A 21,412-nucleotide genomic window follows, 5' to 3' on the forward strand; every position below is an offset into this window, starting at 1 on the left:
AAGTTCAACAACATTTATCTACTGAAAAAATACATAAGACTCATCTTATTCAATTTTGGTGTTCCCTCTGCATACGATGTCGCATGGCATGTATGGTAATGATCTGAGAGCTTACCACGAAGTTTTCTCCTTTGTAGAAAAGGTAAAAAAATTAGATAGAATTTGTACCAGAAGTAAAACACAAGAAAATTAAAATGCAAAATTTCAAAGCAATTCTCGCTAAAACCAGACCAATGATGACACGATATCTTTCAAAGGAAATTTTTATGTAACTAAATGATTGAAAGTAGTGGAAAAACAACCGGTCAAACGGTTTTCAAAATACTACAAGGAATACAGCCTGAGGGGTTGCATAAATTGGTGACGTAGGACTAAACACTGTAATTAGAGGGATCTTTAGTTACAAGTCCACAAACTCCATTTTGTTAAATGCGTTGTATCGAGTTCGAAACTTGACAGAATCAGACAATTTTTTCAGTGACCTACGCATGTTTTTTCTTAGGCTTTCCATAAATCATTTTTAATTAAGGGAAACACAACTTTTCAGTCTCAACGAAGTTTCGACCGCTGGGCGAAAAACGGTATAACTCTATATTCCCTTAGGAAGCCTACGTCTAGGGGCCGAAACGTCGAATATAAAACATAGTAGCGTTTTGATCTACCATTTAGACTGAAAAGCCGCATATTCCTAAGGAAAAATTTCTTGTTACATTCGTTCTTTAAATTTGAATAAGTGATCGCGCTAAACAACCTATGGTCGAATATCGACCATTTAATGAAACTTTGCACACGTGTTTGGTTTAGTAAATTGAGCATTTGTCACAGATGGAAAGATTTTTTTGTCCCTAAATTATTTTCTAAAAGGGTGTATGCATTTTGGCAAAGTTTTTATTCAAAGTATTGTAGCTCAGAAACCGTTAGATGTATAGAAAAACAGTCTAAGAATGTGTTGGGGAGCATTGATAATGCCTCAAAAAAAATATTTACCGTAAAAAAAATTTTTTTCTTGACTAATTTTTGAGTTATTTTGAATTATTTTGAATTCGAAAATTTTCTAATATTTAGGAAAATACACTTTTTGTTTAATTTGCCCGTGGTTCTCCAGCTACTAATTCTTTGACAACAAGGCGATTGGGCGAACGGTTCTCAATGAAAGTGTTAAAATTCAAAATAACTCGAAAACCTATGCAATTAGAATATTAACTAGTAAGAGCTTTTTGATTTGAAACTGACTGCCTTAAAAATTAAAAAAAAAATCTTCCAAAAAACATTTGTTTTCTAAGGTGTTTTTTTTTTTGTGGGGCATTATTATTTTCCTACAACTTATTCTCAGACAGTTTTCTATACAACCAACGGTTTCTATTACAGTACTACAATACTTTGAAAAAAACCTATGCCAAAATGCAAACGCCCTTTCAAAAAATAACTTTTGGTTCTAAATAATCTTTCTATCTGTGAAAAATGCTCAGTTTTCTAAGCCAAATACGTGTGCAAAGTTTCGTTCGAATCAAAAATGGTCAATTAAACATTTGCGTATTTCCAGATTATTTGGCGCGATATTGCTCAAGTGCTTTTTTTTAATGATATATTTAACAATATCTGCAAGAATTTAATTTACACAAAACATTTATTTAACACGGCACAAGCCTGTCGCCAATAAACACTACGAACTTCTGCAAACGCATCCAAAACAGAATTAATTCTATTTCCTCAAACACTACATGTTATATCACTCAATTTCAACTAATATAGAAACATTAAAAGGTATGTCAAAAAACATTATCAACAAATTCCGACTAAAATCGTAGCAACCATTAATTATTAACATCATTAACACCATCATTGCGAGAAAAACCCGTTTTCGTTATTTTAACCCAAATAGTTATATTGAGATACAATTTCAACAAAATAGTCTGTCAATTTTATGAAAATTGATGTTTGAATAGAGGCCGCATAGATTTTACGGGTCTGCCCGTGGTAATTGACCCAGAAAAACCACTACGCTAGTTTATGCGAATAAATATGCATTTTTCTCGCAGACTGTTCGCATATCCTGGCGTAAAAACTCGACTACTTCATACTCTGACACGCAGTTGATTCAGTTTTATCAATCGTGTATCGGTCAAACGTCAGTTATTGTCCACCGGCAGTTTCAACGAGATAGACACACACAAACACACATACGAACACACACACACATAAACACACAAACACATGCATAGACATACACAAACACACATACGAACACACACACACACATAAACACACAAACACATGCATAGACTCACATTTACACCAAGGTGGGTAATCGCTACATGGAAAAATGAAAACTTGACAGCACAGAGCCAGGACAGAGTTTTTGACGTAGGACTACGTCTAACCGCACTGTATCGAGATACATTCTGCGGAAACTAAAACCAAGATGTAAACGGTAATACTGATGTAACGACATGATAGATTACAATAATCAATATGTCGTTGGATTGATAAAATGATGGACAATTTTGTTATTCCTCAGTTATCATTATCATTTCATTGTTAAACAGTGAAAATTTCATAAAAGTTTCAAGGTCGAATTTTCACGAACAATGTACCAATCACATGCGAGCACGTCTGGCACAGACTTCATGAGTAGACACCAACTGCCTGCTGTGATTTCCTGTATACTGCCGTTCTACGCATAGTTGTCCCATGTTACTTTTGGTCTATTTTCGTTTTTTGTCACCAATGAATCTATTTTCAGGTATATTTTTGAAAAACTTTTAAAAATGACATTGTTTATTCCGAAAGTCTTGAAAAACATATCAAATTCTTTTGTCCCATCGATGATTTTCTACACATATTTGTCCCACTAGATTTTTACTATTCTAATCGATCACACTAACCACTAATTCCCATAGTTACAACTTGGGAAGTGCTACCGAGCACTAAAAACTTCTCCTTACATCGTTTGGTTGCATAACGAATGTCAGAAATTCGGTACCGAAAATCACTTTGCTTGATTATTTAAATACGGTACGTTCATATTTTTGTTCGGAACACCCAAACCTTGTGTGCTGGTTCGTTATATGAATGGCTTTCCTTTTCGAGCATAAAAGATAAACGCATCGACGAACCCGTGGTTCAAGGGGTTGGATGTAGGTCGGGATTTCATTTGCGTGATGTCCCGGCTTATGTCCAATCACTATAGATTTGACGCGCATCTCCGTCGTGTTGGGCTCGGGGAGAGTGGTATCTGTGCCTGTGGTGAAGGTTATCACGACATAGAGCACGTTGTTTGGTCATGCCCTGTACATCGTGACGCCAGGTCTAGATTAATAGCTTCCCTGCAGGCCGAAGGTAGGCAGCCGGCTGTTCCTGTTCGTGATGTCTTGGCGAGCCGTGACCTATCCTACATGTCCCTTATATACTTTTTCCTGAAATCCATCCACGCCCCAGTTTAGTCCTATCCCCTTCCGCCTACATCCAACCAAACGACAAGAACACGTTAAGACCCCGGATCCGGAAACAGCAATCAGACCCGCACGATACTCTCAAGGCCCGATGGAAACAACCCAATATGCCAGTCCGTAATATCTTGGCCCAGCAGCGGAACAAATTTAATATGCTGCTTACCTATGGCAATGAAAACCATCAAACAGCAAACCTGTGCTTTTAATGCAAAATATTCTAGCTTTAAGTTAGATTTAGTTTCAGCTCGTAGTCGGCAGCGAGGATAAAAAATTTGCTTTTAGTTATTAAGATACTTTAGAAAGTAAGCTACCAGATATAATTGGCGCCGTTAAACATTGGATTGTATTTGTGCCGTGTCAAATAAACTATAGATGAAGACAAAAAAAAGATAAACGCATGAGATTCATACTAAATATAAGTTGTAAGAACTGTCTTTTGTGTGTAGCCAAAATGGTAAAAGGCTAACATCGTTCAAATATGGGCAATCTAAAAAAAAAACAATCCCCCTTCGTAATTGTTAGTCATCTGATACTTATATAATTAACTAAACTTTAATCTCGACTATCATCACTTGCGTATAAAGACAACACGATTAGCGTGATCATTTTCGTGATAAACTAAACAGCCTTGTATCCCCAAAACGAACTTTGTATTGAGAAACATCGAATGCACGTGGTGGGACTGATATGCGTAGAAATTATCTATTGGAAGGTAAATTTCTCGGCATTATTGTCCCAGTGGGTATTTTTATGGAAAAGAGTGTTAAATCGCAAAACACTCAACTAGATTTATTGAAAACAGTCTATTGCGAGGTAAGACTGATTAGAAACCAATAACTGCATTTGTCATATTGGCGCAATGCGTAAAAGCATTGTAAAACTATAACAAATATGCGTAGAACGGCAGTATAGCAGTGGCAAAAAAAATTTGACAGAACCTTCCCGTCCCAATAGGTCAACTAATGTTCGCTTCCATGAACCTAGACTATTATGATGTCTTGAAGGTGAAGCTTTTTCGGAAAGTTCGTAACCACCTTCACTATCAGACAGTTTTACATTTTTAGAATGTTATTAAAACTGATGTCTTGAAGGAGAACATGCTTGCACAGGCAACAGTACTGCACCAAGCAATGTATGAATAGAGCGCTGGTCACTCGTCGTCTATCAGTGCAGTAGAACTCGATATTCATTTGTGTGCAGCCAAGCCAAGTGAAGACTACATTGCCGCTGTCGACGCACAGTGAGGCGTGTTGGGTTAACGCATAAGTATTGTTTTGCGATCTGGAACACAACCGAATTGCCGTTTGAATTGTCTTCTTCTTCTTCTTGCTTCGTATAGTGGCAAATATCGGAATTCAATATGATTATTCGGGCGCCACAAAATATGCTGCACCACCAGGGACAACAAAATTCTGTACGTGTCGGTAGAAGCAGATAGCAGGGTATATAAATTAGGTTCATTGTATAGATAAAATGCGTTGTTTATTTTTGAACTCTACCCTCTGTTTTTCTCATGTCCATTTATAATTTTCTGTGAATATACATTTTTGTTTAAAAACTGCAATTCTTTATCGTTATTTTTTTCACGAACTCTCTTTGCCGCTTGGTGATCGGAGAGTGAGCCATCGTTCACAAGACAAATAAATATTGTTTAATTTCTACTAAATCGTACTCAATTTAGCTCTGTATAGAAGCTTGCCTTTTCGCGTATTGAAGAAAATTGACTGTATTAGAATGAATGGTATTCATCAATACTAACGAGAATATTTTTTCTTCTAAAATAGAGTGCTGCAAATAAATAATCAAAACACAGACTCCGTTCGATTTTACCAAACACGACACGGCAGAATTTTTCTGTTGGCAAGATTGAACCATGCCAAAAATGAACGGTTCTTTTTTCATGAATTTTTTCATAGATATCCACCAATGAACTAGTTTTAGTTCCAAGTCGTTTGAGGTGTCGCTTTATGAATTAAGGCTGACGGCCCAGATACTTGATATTACTACCCGAGTAATTAGAGGCTTAGTACTGCTTAGATCATGATCATTATATCACCGGCACATGTTACGGTCATATTCCAGGAACCGTTTTACCGATTCCGGTCATCCGCTTCGGCAGCATAAAGAGCCAAAATACCCTTCTTTCGGAGGATGTTGAGTTTAAATTGGTTGAAATAATCAAGAAAACTAAGAAATGTGATTAGACATAATCGCTCGTTTTTGGCACATGTGTGCCAAAAGCGAACCGTGCCAAAAGTAAAACGAGCTCAAATCAAACAGAGCCTCAAAGGGAAATATAAAACTATTGTAGTCCTACGTCAACTATGCGGTCGTGTCTTGGATACCACCCTCCTACTATTTTTTTGGTTCAATTTGGGCCCCCAGACAATGTTAAATCTGCCGGATATGAATTGCTCGTGTCTCTGATTGGCGCATTACATAACAAATTTGTCTGAAAATTAGTATAAGAAAACCCCCTTTTTCGCATGTTTCTGCCTAAAGAGCTATCGATCAATTCATTTCCGGTAGATTCAGGATTGTTTCGGTGTTTGTAAAAATATCAATATACAATACAAGAATTCAATTCCCCTTTCCCCTCTTCCCCTTCCCATGGATTGGTCGAATGAAACGATTTTAACTTAGACAATTGCAACCTGGAATGGAGTGACGCCAGTTATGCAACCAATTGGCCGTTACGCCAAAACGTTTTTCCAATATTTCTCAAAAGTTTCAGAAGAAGATAGTTTTCTTTTCGTTTGTAGTGTATGTATCTTAGGGAATCGAAGCTGAATCAACAAAAAAGTGCATTTTGGTCATTTTGGCTCTAACGTCAACTATGTAAACAGGGGCAGTATAGTGAAAATAAGTTTGTAGTGGTATGATAGTTCCAGGAGATATATTTCTATAGAAAAACTTTTTGACGTAGGAATACGTCTTACCGCACTATATCGAGATCAGTGTTGCAAATTTTCGCTGTCAGTGATAGGTTCTCAGTTGAAGCTGACAACTGTGAAAATCAGTTTCAACACGAACGAACTGCAAATGATAATAACTTTCAGCTCCAATCGGTTGAAAGTGACAATGCTGATTTGCAGCATTACTGTGATTTCGCACACGCTGTGTTACTTTAGCGATGTTTATGCGATGGAGCGGCGGTTCTCAATCTGGGGTACGCGTACCCCTGGGGGTACTCGAGAGCCTTCAGGGGGTATGCGAAAAAAAATCAGTAATGGCGGACAATCATTTTTTCTTTACAATACTTTATTTGCTGTTCAATCTTGCATGACTGTAGCAATCAAACAAGCCATAGTATAATTTTTTTGTTTTTTAATAGGGGGGGGGGAATGTTTGTAATGATTTATTTATGTACTAATATCTATTCAGAATTAGTATTGTGTGTTCTGCCACAAATGGTGACATTTCAACACTCTTATATATAAATGTATTTGTACGCTTTTTTATATTATTGAACGTTATTAGCTTTCGCAGTTAAGTTAATGTAACTGTAGGAAAATTATTAAACCTACTTGTCAAGGAAAAAAAAGGAATAAAACATAACTTAAAATAAACTTAAAACTATCTTACTGACTGTAAAGTGAGCTAATCGTTGCAATTGAGGATTGCAACGATTTTTGTCGGAATTTGTTGATAATTTGGCTTGACATATTTTCTAATGTTTCTACATTAGTGAGCCTATGTAGCTCGTTCGTGCTAAACCAGGGAGGACGCTTCAAAATAATTTTTAAAAGTTTATTCTGAATCCTTTGAAGTGTCTTCTTCCTGGTTGCACAACAACTTGTCCAGATGGGAACTGCATATAACATTGCTGGCCTAAAAATTTGTTTGTAAATTAACAGTTTATTCTTGAGACAAAGTCTAGAATTCCTGTTGATAAGAGGATATAAACATTTGATATACTTATTGCACTTTGACTGGATATTTTCAATGTGCTCCTTGAAAGTAAGATTCTTATCATAAATTAGCCCTAAGTATTTAACTTGATCAGACCAATTTAAGACCACACCGTTCATCTTAATAACGTGGTTATGGGTGGGTTTGAGAAATGAAACTCTTGGCTTATGAGGAAAAATAATTAACTGTGTTTTAGAAGCATTAGGGGAAATCTTCCATTTCTGCAAGTATGAAGAAAATATATCTAAACTTTTTTGTAGCCGACTGCATATAACACGAAGGCTTTTTCCTTTTGCGGAAATGCTTGTATCGTCACAAAACAGAGATTTCTCACAACCTGGTGGTAAATCAGGAAGATCAGAAGTAAAAATGTTATAGAGATTGGGCCCAAGATACTCCCCTGAGGTACACCAGCTCTAACAGGCAATCTATTAGATTTACCATTTAGATAGTTAACCTGGAGAGTGCGGTCAGTTAAATAACTTTGTATCATTTTTGTAAGGTAAAGCGGAAAACTGAAATTTGACATTTTAGCTATTATACCTTTATGCCAAACACTGTCGAATGCCTTTTCTATATCTAGAAGCGCAGCTCCAGTCGAATAGCCTTCAGATTTATTAGTTCGAATCATATTTGTTACTCTAAGTAACTGATGAGTAGTGGAATGCCCATGGCGAAAACCCAACTGCTCATTTGCAAAAATTGAATTTTCATTAATATGTGTTATCATTCTATTAAGAATTATTCTTTCAAAAATTTTGCTAATAGAGGAAAGTGGTCGATAACTTGATGCCTCAGCTGGATTCTTTTCGGGTTTTAAAATTGGAGTGACTTTGGCATTTTTCCATTTCGTAGGAAAATGTGCTAGTGCAAAGCATCTGTTAAAAAAATTTACCAAGAAATTTAAAGAGTTTTCGGGAAGTCTTTTGATAAGGATATAGAAAATCCCATCATCTCCTGGTGCTTTCATGTTTTTGAATTTTTTGAGAATAGTTCGCATCTCATTCAAGTTTGTTGCCAATACCTCTTCAGAAAGAAATTCTTGGGTGGTGATCTGATCATACTTTTGGTTTACTTCATTTTCAATAGGACTTACCACGTTCAAATTGGAGTTATGAACGCTCTCAAACTGCTGAGCAAGTTTTTGAGATTTTTGTTCATTCGTTAGAAAAATGCAATCACCATCTTTAAGGACTGGAATGGGCTTCGAAGGTTTCTTAAGAACTTTCGAAAGTTTCCAGAAAGGTTTTGAATAAGGTTTTAGTTGTTCAACTTCTCTCATGAAATTCTCATTTCGCAAGAGAGTGAATCTATGTTTAATTTCCTTTTGTAATTCTTGAAAAATAATTTTCAAAGCAGGATCACGAGATCTTTGGTATTGACGTCTCCGTATGTTCTTCAAACGTATAAGAAGTTGAAGTTCACTGTCAATAATTGGTGCATTGAATTTCACTCGAGCCTTAGGAACTGATAAATTCCGGGCATTGAGTATTAAGCTGCTAAAATTATCTAATGCTCTGTCAATGTCAGCACTATTTTGTAAAATAATATCATCATTCAAATTCTCTTCGATCGTAGAACGATATCTATCCCAATTAGTCTTGTGATAATTTAACACAGATCTAGGGGGATTTAAAATAGTTTCATGGGTAATAGAAAATGTTATGGGAAGATGATCAGAATCAAAGTCAGCATGAGTTAATAAATCACTGCATGAATGACTTTGATTTGTTAGTACCAAATCAATTGTAGATGGATTCCTAATAGAAGAATAACATGTAGAACCATTTGGAAATAAAACTGAATAAAATCCAGCCGAGCAATCATTAAACAATATTTTTCCATTGGAATTGCTTTGAGCATTATTCCAAGATCGATGTTTCGCATTAAAATCACCGATGATTAAAAGTTTAGATTTATTTCTTATGAGTTTTTGCAAATCTCCCTTGAAATATTTTTTTCGCTCACCAGTGCATTGAAAAGGTAAATACACTGCGGCTATAAATAAAATGCCAATACTTGTTTCAATTTCAATTCCCAAGCTCTCGATAACTTTGGTTTCAAGATGGGGTAAAACACGATGTTTTATTCGACGGTGGATAACTATTGCAACTCCACCACCGGCAACATCGATTCTATCAAACCTATGAACCATGTAATTTGGGTTCTTTTTTAGTTTAATATTTGGCTTTAAAAGCGTTTCAGTCACAACTGCAATATGCACATCGTGGACTTTTAAAAAATTGAAAAATTCATCCTCTTTCGCTTTTAAAGAGCGAGCATTCCATTTTAGAAAATTTACAGCATTATTTAAAATCATTGCTGAATTTCAATTTTATAACAATATTAGTTGTAAATATTATACCTTCTTGAACAGCCTCGTACATCGAGTTACAGTTCAACAAAACGGACATTAGCTGCAGCATGGATTGTTGTAGGTATTCAATCTTTTCTGGAGTTGGACTACCTAAATCAATACTGGCTGACTTTTTAGCACCAAACACGAATGGTTTGTTACTGTTTGAGTTTTAAATATTACCTGTAAGGACACTGGCATATGAACAGCCTGGTGTTGCCTGAACAGGATTTTTTGTCTGAAATTTGTTACCTGAATTTAAATTATTACCTACAGACACACCTGTAATGAAAGTGCTGGTGATGCCTGAACAGTATTGAAAGTCTTTTGTATACCCACATTGACAACAGGTTGCTTAGAATTCCTACGTTGTCTGGAAGCAATAATTTTTGACCTTACAGGACAATTAAAGAAATTAGATTTGTGATTTCCCCCACAATTTACACATTTGAAACTATTAGTGGTCTCTTTCACGGGGCAGATATCTTTCGTGTGACCAGTGTCACCACAAATCATACATTTTGCTGCCATATGGCAGTTTCGAGTTCCATGACCATAGGCTTGACAATTCCGACATTGAGTAAGATTATGGATTTCTCCATGTCTCTTGAAATTTTCCCACTTTATTCGCACGTTAAATAAAACACGTGCTTTTTCCAAACATTTCAATTATTTACTTTGGTACGATCAAAATGTACTAAGTAATTTTCCTGGTGTATTCCAGTTTGATTAATTTTGGCATTTGCCTTTCGTAGCCATAGTACAATTTGAAACCTGAACTAGACTACCACAACATGATCTACCACAGCGGTTCTCAACCCGGGGTACGCGTACCCCAGGGGGTACTCAAAAGCCTTCAGGGGGTACGCGAAAGAAAAATCAGTAATGGCAGACAAAGCAATTTTGCTTTATAATACTTCAGTTATTGTTCAACCTTGCTCTTAAAACATGACTGTAGCAATCAAACAAACCCTATTTCAATTTGAAACCTGAACTAGACTACCACAACATGATCTACCACTATTTCTCTCATTCTGCGAGAACATTCCAAGCCACGGGGTACACAATCGATATGAAAAATATCGCCAAGGGGTACGCGGACAAAAAAGGTTGAGAACCGCTGCGATGGAGGATGAAGATGCCTGCCTGCTCCATCGACTGGATTGACTCAGATCAAATAATTTCGACATTACATCACTGATAGTTGACTCGGGTGATACTCAATATCAGCTTGAAGAGGGTAGGAGTGAAACTACTGTTGTATCATTTTCATTTTGCAGCGTCGAAATTTCGCAACACTAATCGGGATACATTTAGCGGGAACTAAAACGAGGGTGTAATGTCGGGATCAGGCCCGAATTCAATGGAGGCGCAGGGGGCAAATGCCCCGGGCCTTTCGATTCGAGTCCCCCCTAGCCCTGGGACAGACACGAAGACAGAGTGAAGACCTTTTTTTTGCTCGTCACCTTCCAGCTAAACGTTGTCATTTCACAATTTGAATTTTTCTTGCCTCTACATGTTTTAAAAAATAGGCCCCTCCAGCACCTAAATCCGGCCCTGGTCGGGGAGAAATATTTCAAACGGTAATAATTTTGTACACTTGATGGATTATAATTATCAACATGTCGTTGGATTGAAAAAATGATAGAAAATTTTGCGATTCTTTAGTTATTATTATTACTTCATTGTTCAGCCGTAAAAATTATCAAAAAAGTTTCAGAGTCGAATTTCCACGAACAATGCACCAAAAGAATGCGAGCACGCCTAGCACAGACTTCATGAGAAGACACCAACCGACTGCTGAGATATCCTCTATACCAGTGGTAGAAAAATTGACAGAATCTCGCGGTATGGAAGACAATCGAACTGCCCTTTGAATTGCCTTCTGCTTTTTGTGTCGTATAGAAACAAATATCAGAAGGTGCCGCACACTCAGTCGCGCAACTATGTTGTTGCGTGTTGTATATTGCACATATTGCAGTTGTGCGTGGGGGGACAACAAAACTCTGAACGTGTCGGTAGAGGCAAATAGCCACCACCAATGTTTTGATCGAATGACGAGGCTATCTGCGCTGCACCACCTATGTATTATAGTAATTAAAATGTCTCTTCAACACTAAATTAATTAAAAGTTGTGTTTAAAATCGTGCACATTCAACCAATCACAAGCTCGCTTACCCTCAGTGATGCCACATATACAGATTTATCTGCATTTATACAGATTTTTAGCATATTTTTCATACAGATATCTGCATGTACAGATTACAGATTTTCTGGAAATAATACAGATTTATACAGATTTTTTTTTGGTTTTCCTGAGGTCGCAAATTAAACTTCCTGATATAGTTGAAAAACAAACATGAACTCAAATGTTGTTGAGTGTGTCGAAGGTTTCATTATGTTTATAAGCAAGGTTTTATTATATTTATAAGCAAGGTTTTATTATATTTATAAGCAACGCGTAAGCGTATGCATGAATGAATCACGGGATATATATTAAACAAGCTGCGTTTATTATTATTGCGTTTTTTTTTCGAGAAGGCTGTGTCCAGTACATATGCAGATTTTTATACAGATTTTTTGAAATTCTACCAAGGTAACAAGATTTTTTGAGCTTCAAAATACAGATGAAAATGTGGCATCACTGCTTCCCCTTTGCTCGCTGATGGCTGCTTGTTGGTCTACTACAGATAGAGAAGACACGAAAGACAATCGCTCATTTCGTTTTGGTGGTCGTGGAGAGTAGATGGTATTTGAACTGCATGCGTAATGATTTTTCGCGGTTAGAAAAAAACCAAATTCATTTAATCTTGATATTAGGGTTTGTTTATCCACATTTTTGTTTGTTGTTTTCAGTTAAAAAATTGTACATCAGCATCTGCAAAAAAATATTTACATACATATGCTGAGGCTAACGTTGTTTGTCATTCAAGCTCGGTTTATTTTTGGAGGTAACAGACAGATGACCTTCAAATGAGGTATCTTCGTTGTTTTTGGTATTTTATAACTGGTTGAAATTATTTTTTGGTTCTGCTCACTGATAAAATATTTAGATTGACCTGAATTGAATGTAATGAACTTTCCTCTGAAAACTACAATTCATTATTGTTACATTATTGTTACTTCTCTCACTTTTGAATGCAGGAAGATCCTTCTATATGACATATTTGCTTGGCAGTTGTGAGATACAGCCTGAGTTTGCAATGATGTGGCTTTAGAATAGGTGAGTGAGCCATCTTTCACAAGATAATTAAATATAGAAGGAAGTTTATGTTCTACTAAATTGCACTCAATTAACACTTGCGTACCGCCAGAGCCGAAAAATTTAAATTCTTATACTTGCAATTTTGCAAGATCTAAACCGATTTTGTACGAATCTTTTTCAAAAGATCACAAATTTATCATAGTTTTTGGAACAGTAGGGAAAATTTTGAAATTTTCCGTTGTTCCAGATTTATCGAGGAAAACCGTGGGGAAAGTACCCTTCTAGAGACACAGGCTAGATTGAAAACGGTAGTGAAACCTTGCATGCGACATATCAAACTTTAAGTTTTTGCAAAACAACACTGTTGGCGATCGGTATTTGGCCTTTTGGACGTGTTTTGGTCCCTACTGGCCGAGTTCCGGGAATCGGTTCCGGGAATGGTTCCGAAACCTAGTTTGCGGCATATCAAAGAACTCGGACAGGAACGGCCATGTAAAATTGTATTCTTTTTAATAAAAAAAATTGTGCGGGTCACAATTGGTCGGCGTGCGACCAGACCGAACCAAGCGCCATTTTTTCAAAATTTAGTTTTTAACACCAGTGGATGTTAAATTTGACAATCTATCGTTCATGATAAAACGAAATCATTTGAACAGTTTATAATGGTATTATAACAAAATTTCTTTGCAGCAGTTTGCAGGAAACATACGGGGTGGTTAAACTTTGATCGCCGGTTACTGGAAATAAAGTTTTTGGCGCTTGGTTCGGTTTGGTCGCAAGCTGACCAATTGTGCATTATGCTAAGAAGAGGGCCGAAAGTTTCGATGAGCTTTACCTGGTTAACTGGTCAACACGGGTGCACTCCAAAAGCCCAAACCGGAAAAAAATGAAATATTATAGCCATTCAACCATTCCTGTGAATTTTGATGTCACCAGCCATTAACTTTTTTTCAGAGATTTCAATGAGTTTTCTCGTAAACATAATGTGCAATTACTATGCGAACTCTCACGTAAGTTGACGCGTTTTCGAAATGGCTGGGGGACAAAAATGACCTTTTCTAACAGATTGAGCAAACACTGGGAATTTTTATACGTATCAATTGCTCCATGTATCAAACCATGTCAGGTGGATGAAATATGGTATGTAAGAGTGAATTTTGGAGTTTCCAAATTATTTCAGTACAAATTCACAAAACTACGTATTTTTATAAAAATTCAAAAAAAAATTCATTTTGAGAAAAACGAGTTTAAATTCACTAAAGTACGTATTTTCATAGAAACCTGTTTTTCTCAGTCTCCCACAGTAGGTTTCAACTTAGCTCTTCAATTTTCATGCTCTATATTTCTAGAGTAACGTCTTCTGAATCCAAAGATGCTGAAAGATTTATTCTAGCATGCACAGATTTAGAGAAAAACGAGTTTGAATTCACTAAAATACGAGTTCTTATGAAAACTTGATTTTCTCCAAATCTGTGCATGCTAAAATAAATCTTTAATTTAGAAATTCCAAAATTCACTCATACATACTATATTTCATCTACCTGACATGATTTGATACATGGAGCAATTGATACGTATGAAAATTCCTAGTGTTTGCTCAATCTGTTTGAAAAATTAGAAAAAAACACAGACATATTTGAGTCTCACAAAAACGGGGAGGGGTCCAGAGGGGTGGCATCTTTACCAAAACTCAGAGCAACTATTCCCCTTGAATAAAATTCCAAGTTTTCCGAAATCGGCCATTCCAGTGCTGAGAACAAGCATTTTCAAAAAACAAGTTTCGTCCCGGGTCTTTACGGGTTAATAGACTTACATGAGTTTTTCCGTCAACCAACGTAACGTGGAACACACTTAATTTGTTAAACAAAATACCTGTGCCGATGGTCTAATTTGTGTGGGTTTTCAGGCCCTCATTTTTTTAGTATTGTTTGAATCGTTCTAAAAACAGTGATACAAGCTATGTATTCTGATACGATTTTCAAACCCGCGTGGATTGCCCCGGTTAACTTTCAACGAAAAATTATAGCCTTCTTCAAGTGAGAAAGGCAACATCAGATTTGAATAAACGTTAAGTCACCCTAACTAAAGTGTGTAGATGTTAAAGCGTAGAAACGTGATATTGATGACGCAGCCAGAAATATACATGGTAATTCTGCAGCAGTTGGAAACAACTGTGGCTCCATGTTACTTTTATTACTCCACGTCAAAATAAATCAAACAGGGTAAGTAGTATCTGAATACTTAGCAAAGTCTAGGTGAATTGAATGAATAATTAAAAGTCGTCGCAATTCTCTGCAAATGGAATGTAATGACAGATCCAAAAGACAAAACTAGTAATGTCTCCCAATTGCTTGGTCTTATCTTAATGGTTTCGAAAAAAATGACCTCTACGGACACAGTGGCGGCTCTAACCGAACCAGCAATAAAACAAGGGAATTAAAACCTACCCGAGAGCAATCGACCGTTGCAACATTGAACTTTTAGCTCTCGATGCTGCGGATTGCACGCGGCACTTTCGCGAATCGTTTTAAGGCTTCAATTTGTGTTGCTAATTTCGTGCCATTCGCCAACCGTTCATGCATACACGCAGCACCGTACAGAAACATTGGCGGCATTGATTGATTGATTTTTTTCTGCTGTACAATTGAACCCGATCAAACGTGTGATTGTGACAGTCGCCTGTTAGGACGGTGGAGACCATTCCCAATTACTAATGTCATTAAAAGAAATGAGTGATATACGTGTATAAACTCCGATTTTATGGTAGATAATAGAAAACTATTGCCGTTTAAAAAGGCTTCTTATTTACAAAGTCTGCCTTGACAAGCGCGTAGTCGTATCGTTCGGATCTGAAACTGAAGCTATTCTATTCAGTTATATTTTTTTGGAAGTAAAAGTTTATACTTTTGATATTTTGCCGGCCATGATTGTTTAATAAGTAGTTTTCCCTTGGTTGAGCACAAATAGAAATCGTGTTTTGCTGCACTGATAGCTGACGAATGATCAGCATATGGCTTGTGGCAATACTGCTGACTTATTAGTCAATTTTGAATACGTTCTAACGGCAGATCAATAAAATGATTGAGAAAAAAGATAGTCAAAGACTTTACGAAAAAGCTTTAGCTTTCGAGACTTCAAATTAGTGACTCATGGAAGCTCGCACGTGGTTGGTTCATTGTTCACGAAAATTCGACCTTAAAACTTTTCATTCATTTCCACCGCTGAGTAATGAAATCATAATGATAATTAACAAATCTCAAAATTGTTCAACATTTTATCTATGCAACGACGTATTGATTATTGTAATACATTATGTAGTTATACAGTTATTGCCGTTTGAAATCTAACCTATCATTTGGCCAGCTCCCCATCATAACTCCCCGTAGAAAAATCGAAGACGTAGTCCAACGTCAAGAAAAATTATTAAGGCTAAGCCTCACAATGGCCGATTTCAGTCTAATAAGCCGGCTGTAATATGTTCGAGTTCCGGTTTGAGAGAGCAGATTTTCGGAAAACTATCTCACAGGTATTCTCTGCTAGAGGACGTTAGCATGAGAAAATAAATTCTCACACAGTTTGTTTACATTTTGATCAAGACGTAAACTGCCCATAATTCAAAAATTGGCTAATATGCCATTTTTACCAAAATCGAGAAAACAGTTTCTCGTGATGGTACACACCCTAAACAAGGTCCCTACGGAAGCCGATTGTCAAAAAATGCATTTGGGAAGACAGTAAACGTGAAACAATTTTGGCTAATATCCAAAATAATTGAAAATTTGGCTAATATCCAATATCCTATATGAACATGTGGCATGTTCACGAACCAGTGTATTGTTACTGAACTGTGTTTCTTCTAGCTTTCGAAAGTGTGTTGTAGCTTAGTGGTTACTGGCGACAGGTGAGCGATCGTAAGGCCCTTGCATTAAATTTGACTTTTCCACGAAGAATGTTTTAAGCTACAAAAATTTATTTGTTGTACTGCGGAACCCAATGATCAAAACGTGTGACTGTTTCCTTCTGTCATAAATCTTTACATTTAAAACAATGATATTTAGCTCTTTGATTAGGAGTAATATTAATAAAGAGAAGATTCAGATTTCATTTTGGATTTGATGAGAAAAAAGAGGAAAGTGGATTGTGAGATTACCATGAATAATAATATTTTCGTTATATTAATATATTGCTGCACGTAACAATTGTCTCGTCGTCCTTTTCATCCTCACTTGCGCTTCCGTGTTGTTTTATTTGATTTAAAACCATTCTCATCACCAACGAGTACGATATAATTCACATCATATGGATATTAGCCCAATTGCACACCGTTTTGTCAACTGACCTTTCGTTTATAATTGAAAAACCGGCTACTGTGTTAAAAATATGTGGCGGATGGAATTTTCCTACAGATTTCTCTGTTTCAACTCAACGGCAAGGTTCCAGCATATATGAAGGGTGATATACTCAATAAAAAAGTTGTCATGAACAGTCATAATATGTTGTACCGACAAAAAACTTTCAAATGCGTTTTTCTCGATTTGATGCCTAAACTGCCGTTCCAAGCACAGTTGTCCCATGTTACACAAACCTTATGCGCGCTGGGACAATTATGCCTGAAACGGCAGTAAACGATAACACAAACTTGCTCTGCAATCGTAATATATTCGATCTGCACAAGTATTCACTTTTGCAATCTTTAGAAGATGAATTAAACACACTGCGGGGTAAATAGAACAAAGCTTCTCTTTCTAATGCATGCATAAATTTGCGAAATTCTGCGAACCCGATATGTACCCATATCTGAACATAGCTGACAACATAAAAACGCGTGAATACGGTCTACGTGACTTCGCGCTATGTTGCTATGGCGCATGAACATAGCTGTAGTCTTTTTCAACGATGTTGTGGTACTTCTGTCCGGCAGAAAAATGTGCATCGCGTCGCGACGGTGAATCGCTTCATGAGCTGTCGTCTTTCGTCGGATCAGAGCTGCCAGGTATACAAATTCACTTGCGTTATACACGTACATATAACTTTCAAGTTAGTTGCAAATTTGCAACGGTTGCAATGGTTTGCTTTAGTTTAAAATATTTCAAAATAAGGGGCTACATTTGATTAGTTCTCTAGCTTTTAAATTTGCTAAAACAGATATTAATTAGGATAACAATCTGTTGCAACTATTAATAACACAAGTGAATATAAAGTAATTTAAAGACTTCAAAATAAATGAACAGAACATCATGATAAATTATAATCTCATATTAATCAGTAATTTTAAATCATTTACATTTAAATGTTACATAATAAAGTTATTGATCAGCACATCACTACTAATTTTAATATTTGTCGCAACGATACATGTGCACTCATCTCCTATTTCACAGAGCTAATCACAGCTTAGAATATTCCCTTGCAGACTTGTAAATGCAAAGCATGTGTAAACAAAAAATAAACATATTTTAGAAACTATAATACAAATACAAATGCGTACAAATTATCACGCGAAACTTTCGATGGGGGTAAACAATGTCACGAAATGCGTTCACCGGTTGCTGAAAAAGACTATACTTTTATCGAATTGTCATCACAATGCTGTCGTAACTGTGGCATGTGGTAGCAATGATACCACCTTCACGACTATTGACGCAATTAGAAATAAATCGTACATGAAACTTCGTTTACTTAGTGCCTTCTGCTCAGATAGACTTTTTTCTCAAAAAAATGTTACCACTTTATTTCATGTCAATATCAGTTCCACTATATCACCACGATTACGTTCACAACAAAAAACTTAAGGCACAATTATTTTTAGATAAGCACACCTCACATGATTTAGCTCAACTTTTGGCTAGTTGCTTACCCCATTCAAGACCGGTGACATAACCGATGAACAGGAAACTGAGAATTTGGAAAATATTTCTCATTTTTCAAACAGCACTAAAACACTCTACACAGCACAAAACAGAACTTTTAAGAAACTGACTTTATTATTTCAGATAACTATCGACTGTTATCTGAGCATTTAAAACACCACTTTCGGTAGGAGGACCGAATGCCAAATTAAAACACTGCCACTAGGTGGTGGCAGAGGATCAAAAACCGAAACCAATAGATGGTTTAAATACGACCAAACGAGCCGAAGCTTAGTTCACGATGCACACATCCGACTTCTTCAACTTTCCGATATCGACTAAATTCATCGGGGTAAAGTCATATGAGTATGTGGGTCCAGCAGCACTGTGTTCACTGTACGGTTTAGCTAGCAAATTTCCACCTAACGAATCAGATTCATCCATTTGCAGCGAGAGTGGGACGAGCCCCCGTCATTGAAAAATGAAGGTTTCAGAGGAAAGGCATGTCCATATATCATATTATATTTGTGTTCGTGTCACAACAGTATCACACCAAAATTTCTCTTTTTGGTTCAGCAAATTACATTGCTGAAAGTGTATTAGCAAACCATTTGTTTACTGAATCACAGCATTTTTTTCTAAAATTTGCTGTAATTCAGTTCTACAATTTACTGAATTTCGTTCAGTTATTTTATTTTTGCTGTAAACCAGTATTTCATTGATAAATTTACTGGTAACCAGTAATCGATTCAGTGATTCGCGAAAATACAGCAAAACTATTTGCTGAACAGAAAACAGTAAATGAATGTTTGCTGGAATCCAGCGAAAGAATTGATATGTCAAAAAATTTTACGTCAAGCTGTCATTAATAAAACGCGCCAAATCGCTGTGCAGCTGGTAAGGGATCATCCGGATCATCGCTAAGCTCCTGATAGCGGATATGAAACCATAGCTAAGTCACTGTTGGACTAGATAAACTTAAAAGTTGACATGATAATCATATATCTCTAGTTCAACAGTAATTTGGCTATGATCCGATGGGCGTATGGAAGCTGGTGGCTGAGGGAAACATGGTTCCCTTGAGCTAACTGGTTAACCAGTAAATTGATTGATGCTTTGCTGAATGTACAGCAAATTGTCATAGCTGACAACCAGCAAGTTATATTTTGTTTTACTGAACATACAGCAAACGATCTGTCACTTTTATGCAATTGGGCATTACTGAATAATCAGCAAATTTTATTTTGCTGAACAGATTGCTGGAAACACAGCACACCAAAAATCAGCAAAATTTTACTGGTTTCCAACAATGAAAATTTGGTGATACAGTCTTTTTAGCACGTGATACAAATCAAAGATTTTTGATTAAAATGTTAATGCTAAATTATTGATACTTATGCTATATTTGGCGAACTTTTCACTTAATTTGTTGTAGTGTTCTCAGTACCAAGTATCGATTAACCACATACATCTTATGTATGTGGAGTAACGCTGATTTAAAATTTTACTGGAAAATATTAGCACGTAAAGTCACTCGAAAATTGGAACACATATTTTGTGTCGTATACTTTTGCACATGTTTTTTAATTATGTAAAATGATATATACACTAGAAATCATTTTCATAATACACACGGTGGTTGATTCCTTGTTGGAAGTAATTTAATGATTGCTGCCAACATCTGATCGAGTTAGTGTGAAATCCGTATACAAGGTCATCAGAAATGTGATTGGTATGATCGAAAAGATTGCTGGGAAAACCATAATACCCGATCATACCCGGCCATGATTTTTCGCCGTTTATTGAGATATATTAAAAGAAAAATGAGTAAAATTTTGACTCAAAATTATTTTTCTGAGCAAACAATTCGATATACAATATTGATGTCTTAAGAAAAGTTGTGTATCTTGATGATATCATCAACTTTGTAGAATATGTCAACTTGATTAAATGCGATTCAAACTCGAGAAACTTGATTTTAAGGGGGTGTTGACAGAAATTCAACTATAACTCAATGGTTTTACAATATAGACATTAAGTGTCTTCGAGAAAAATTCATTAATTTTATAGTTCTACAACTTTGCCGAAGACCTAGATTTGATATCTTGCAACTAGATGTTGCTTTTATTTTGACTGAATACCCCCTTAATAACATTTTTAACGAATTTCTTAAAATATTTAAAATCGCATATTAGAAAACTTCTCCGAAGACACCTATATGCTAAAACGTCGGCAAAGACTTTTGCTCGTGCTGTATCAAGAAGTTGTCGCCATGTTGCTCGGTTTTGGGCTGTGTTTCGCCAGTTCTCCAGGCGTCTCATCACCCGTGAGTCTCCTTCAATCTAGTCGAGCCATTGTGCACGCTGCGCCCTCTATTTCTTGTGCCAGCAATGTTGCTGAAGAGGAGTGATTCCACAGAGTTGTCGTCCGGCATCCTTACGGCGTAACCGGACCCCCGCAACCTATTGACCTGCGCCAAGTGTACAACGGGGTTCTCTCCTGGTTCATGCGCCGTCGCCGTTCTCCGTCGTCTGTCTGTACTCCACCGCAGATAGTACGCAGCACTTTCCGTTCGAAAAATCCAAGAGCGTTAAGGTCCTCCGCGAGAAGCGTTGTTGTCTCGATTGTCGTGGACTAC

General features: G+C 36.5%; 1 protein-coding gene across 1 annotated transcript in view; it reads right to left on the reverse strand.

The window, feature by feature from the left end:
- The window catches only part of LOC129721993 (protein cueball), a 30,128-nt gene extending 11,028 nt beyond the window's left edge, over positions 1-19,100 (reverse strand). Inside the window, exon 1 of the mRNA XM_055675147.1 lies at positions 18,783-19,100. Within this exon, the coding sequence (XP_055531122.1) occupies positions 18,783-18,846 (64 nt within the window). The 5' untranslated portion in view covers positions 18,847-19,100. The remainder of the gene's footprint in view (positions 1-18,782) is intronic.
- Positions 19,101-21,412: the final 2,312 nt, after the last annotated feature.

This window comes from Wyeomyia smithii, chromosome 2, assembly GCF_029784165.1.
Source record: "Wyeomyia smithii strain HCP4-BCI-WySm-NY-G18 chromosome 2, ASM2978416v1, whole genome shotgun sequence".
NCBI classification, from domain to species: Eukaryota; Metazoa; Arthropoda; class Insecta; order Diptera; family Culicidae; genus Wyeomyia; species Wyeomyia smithii.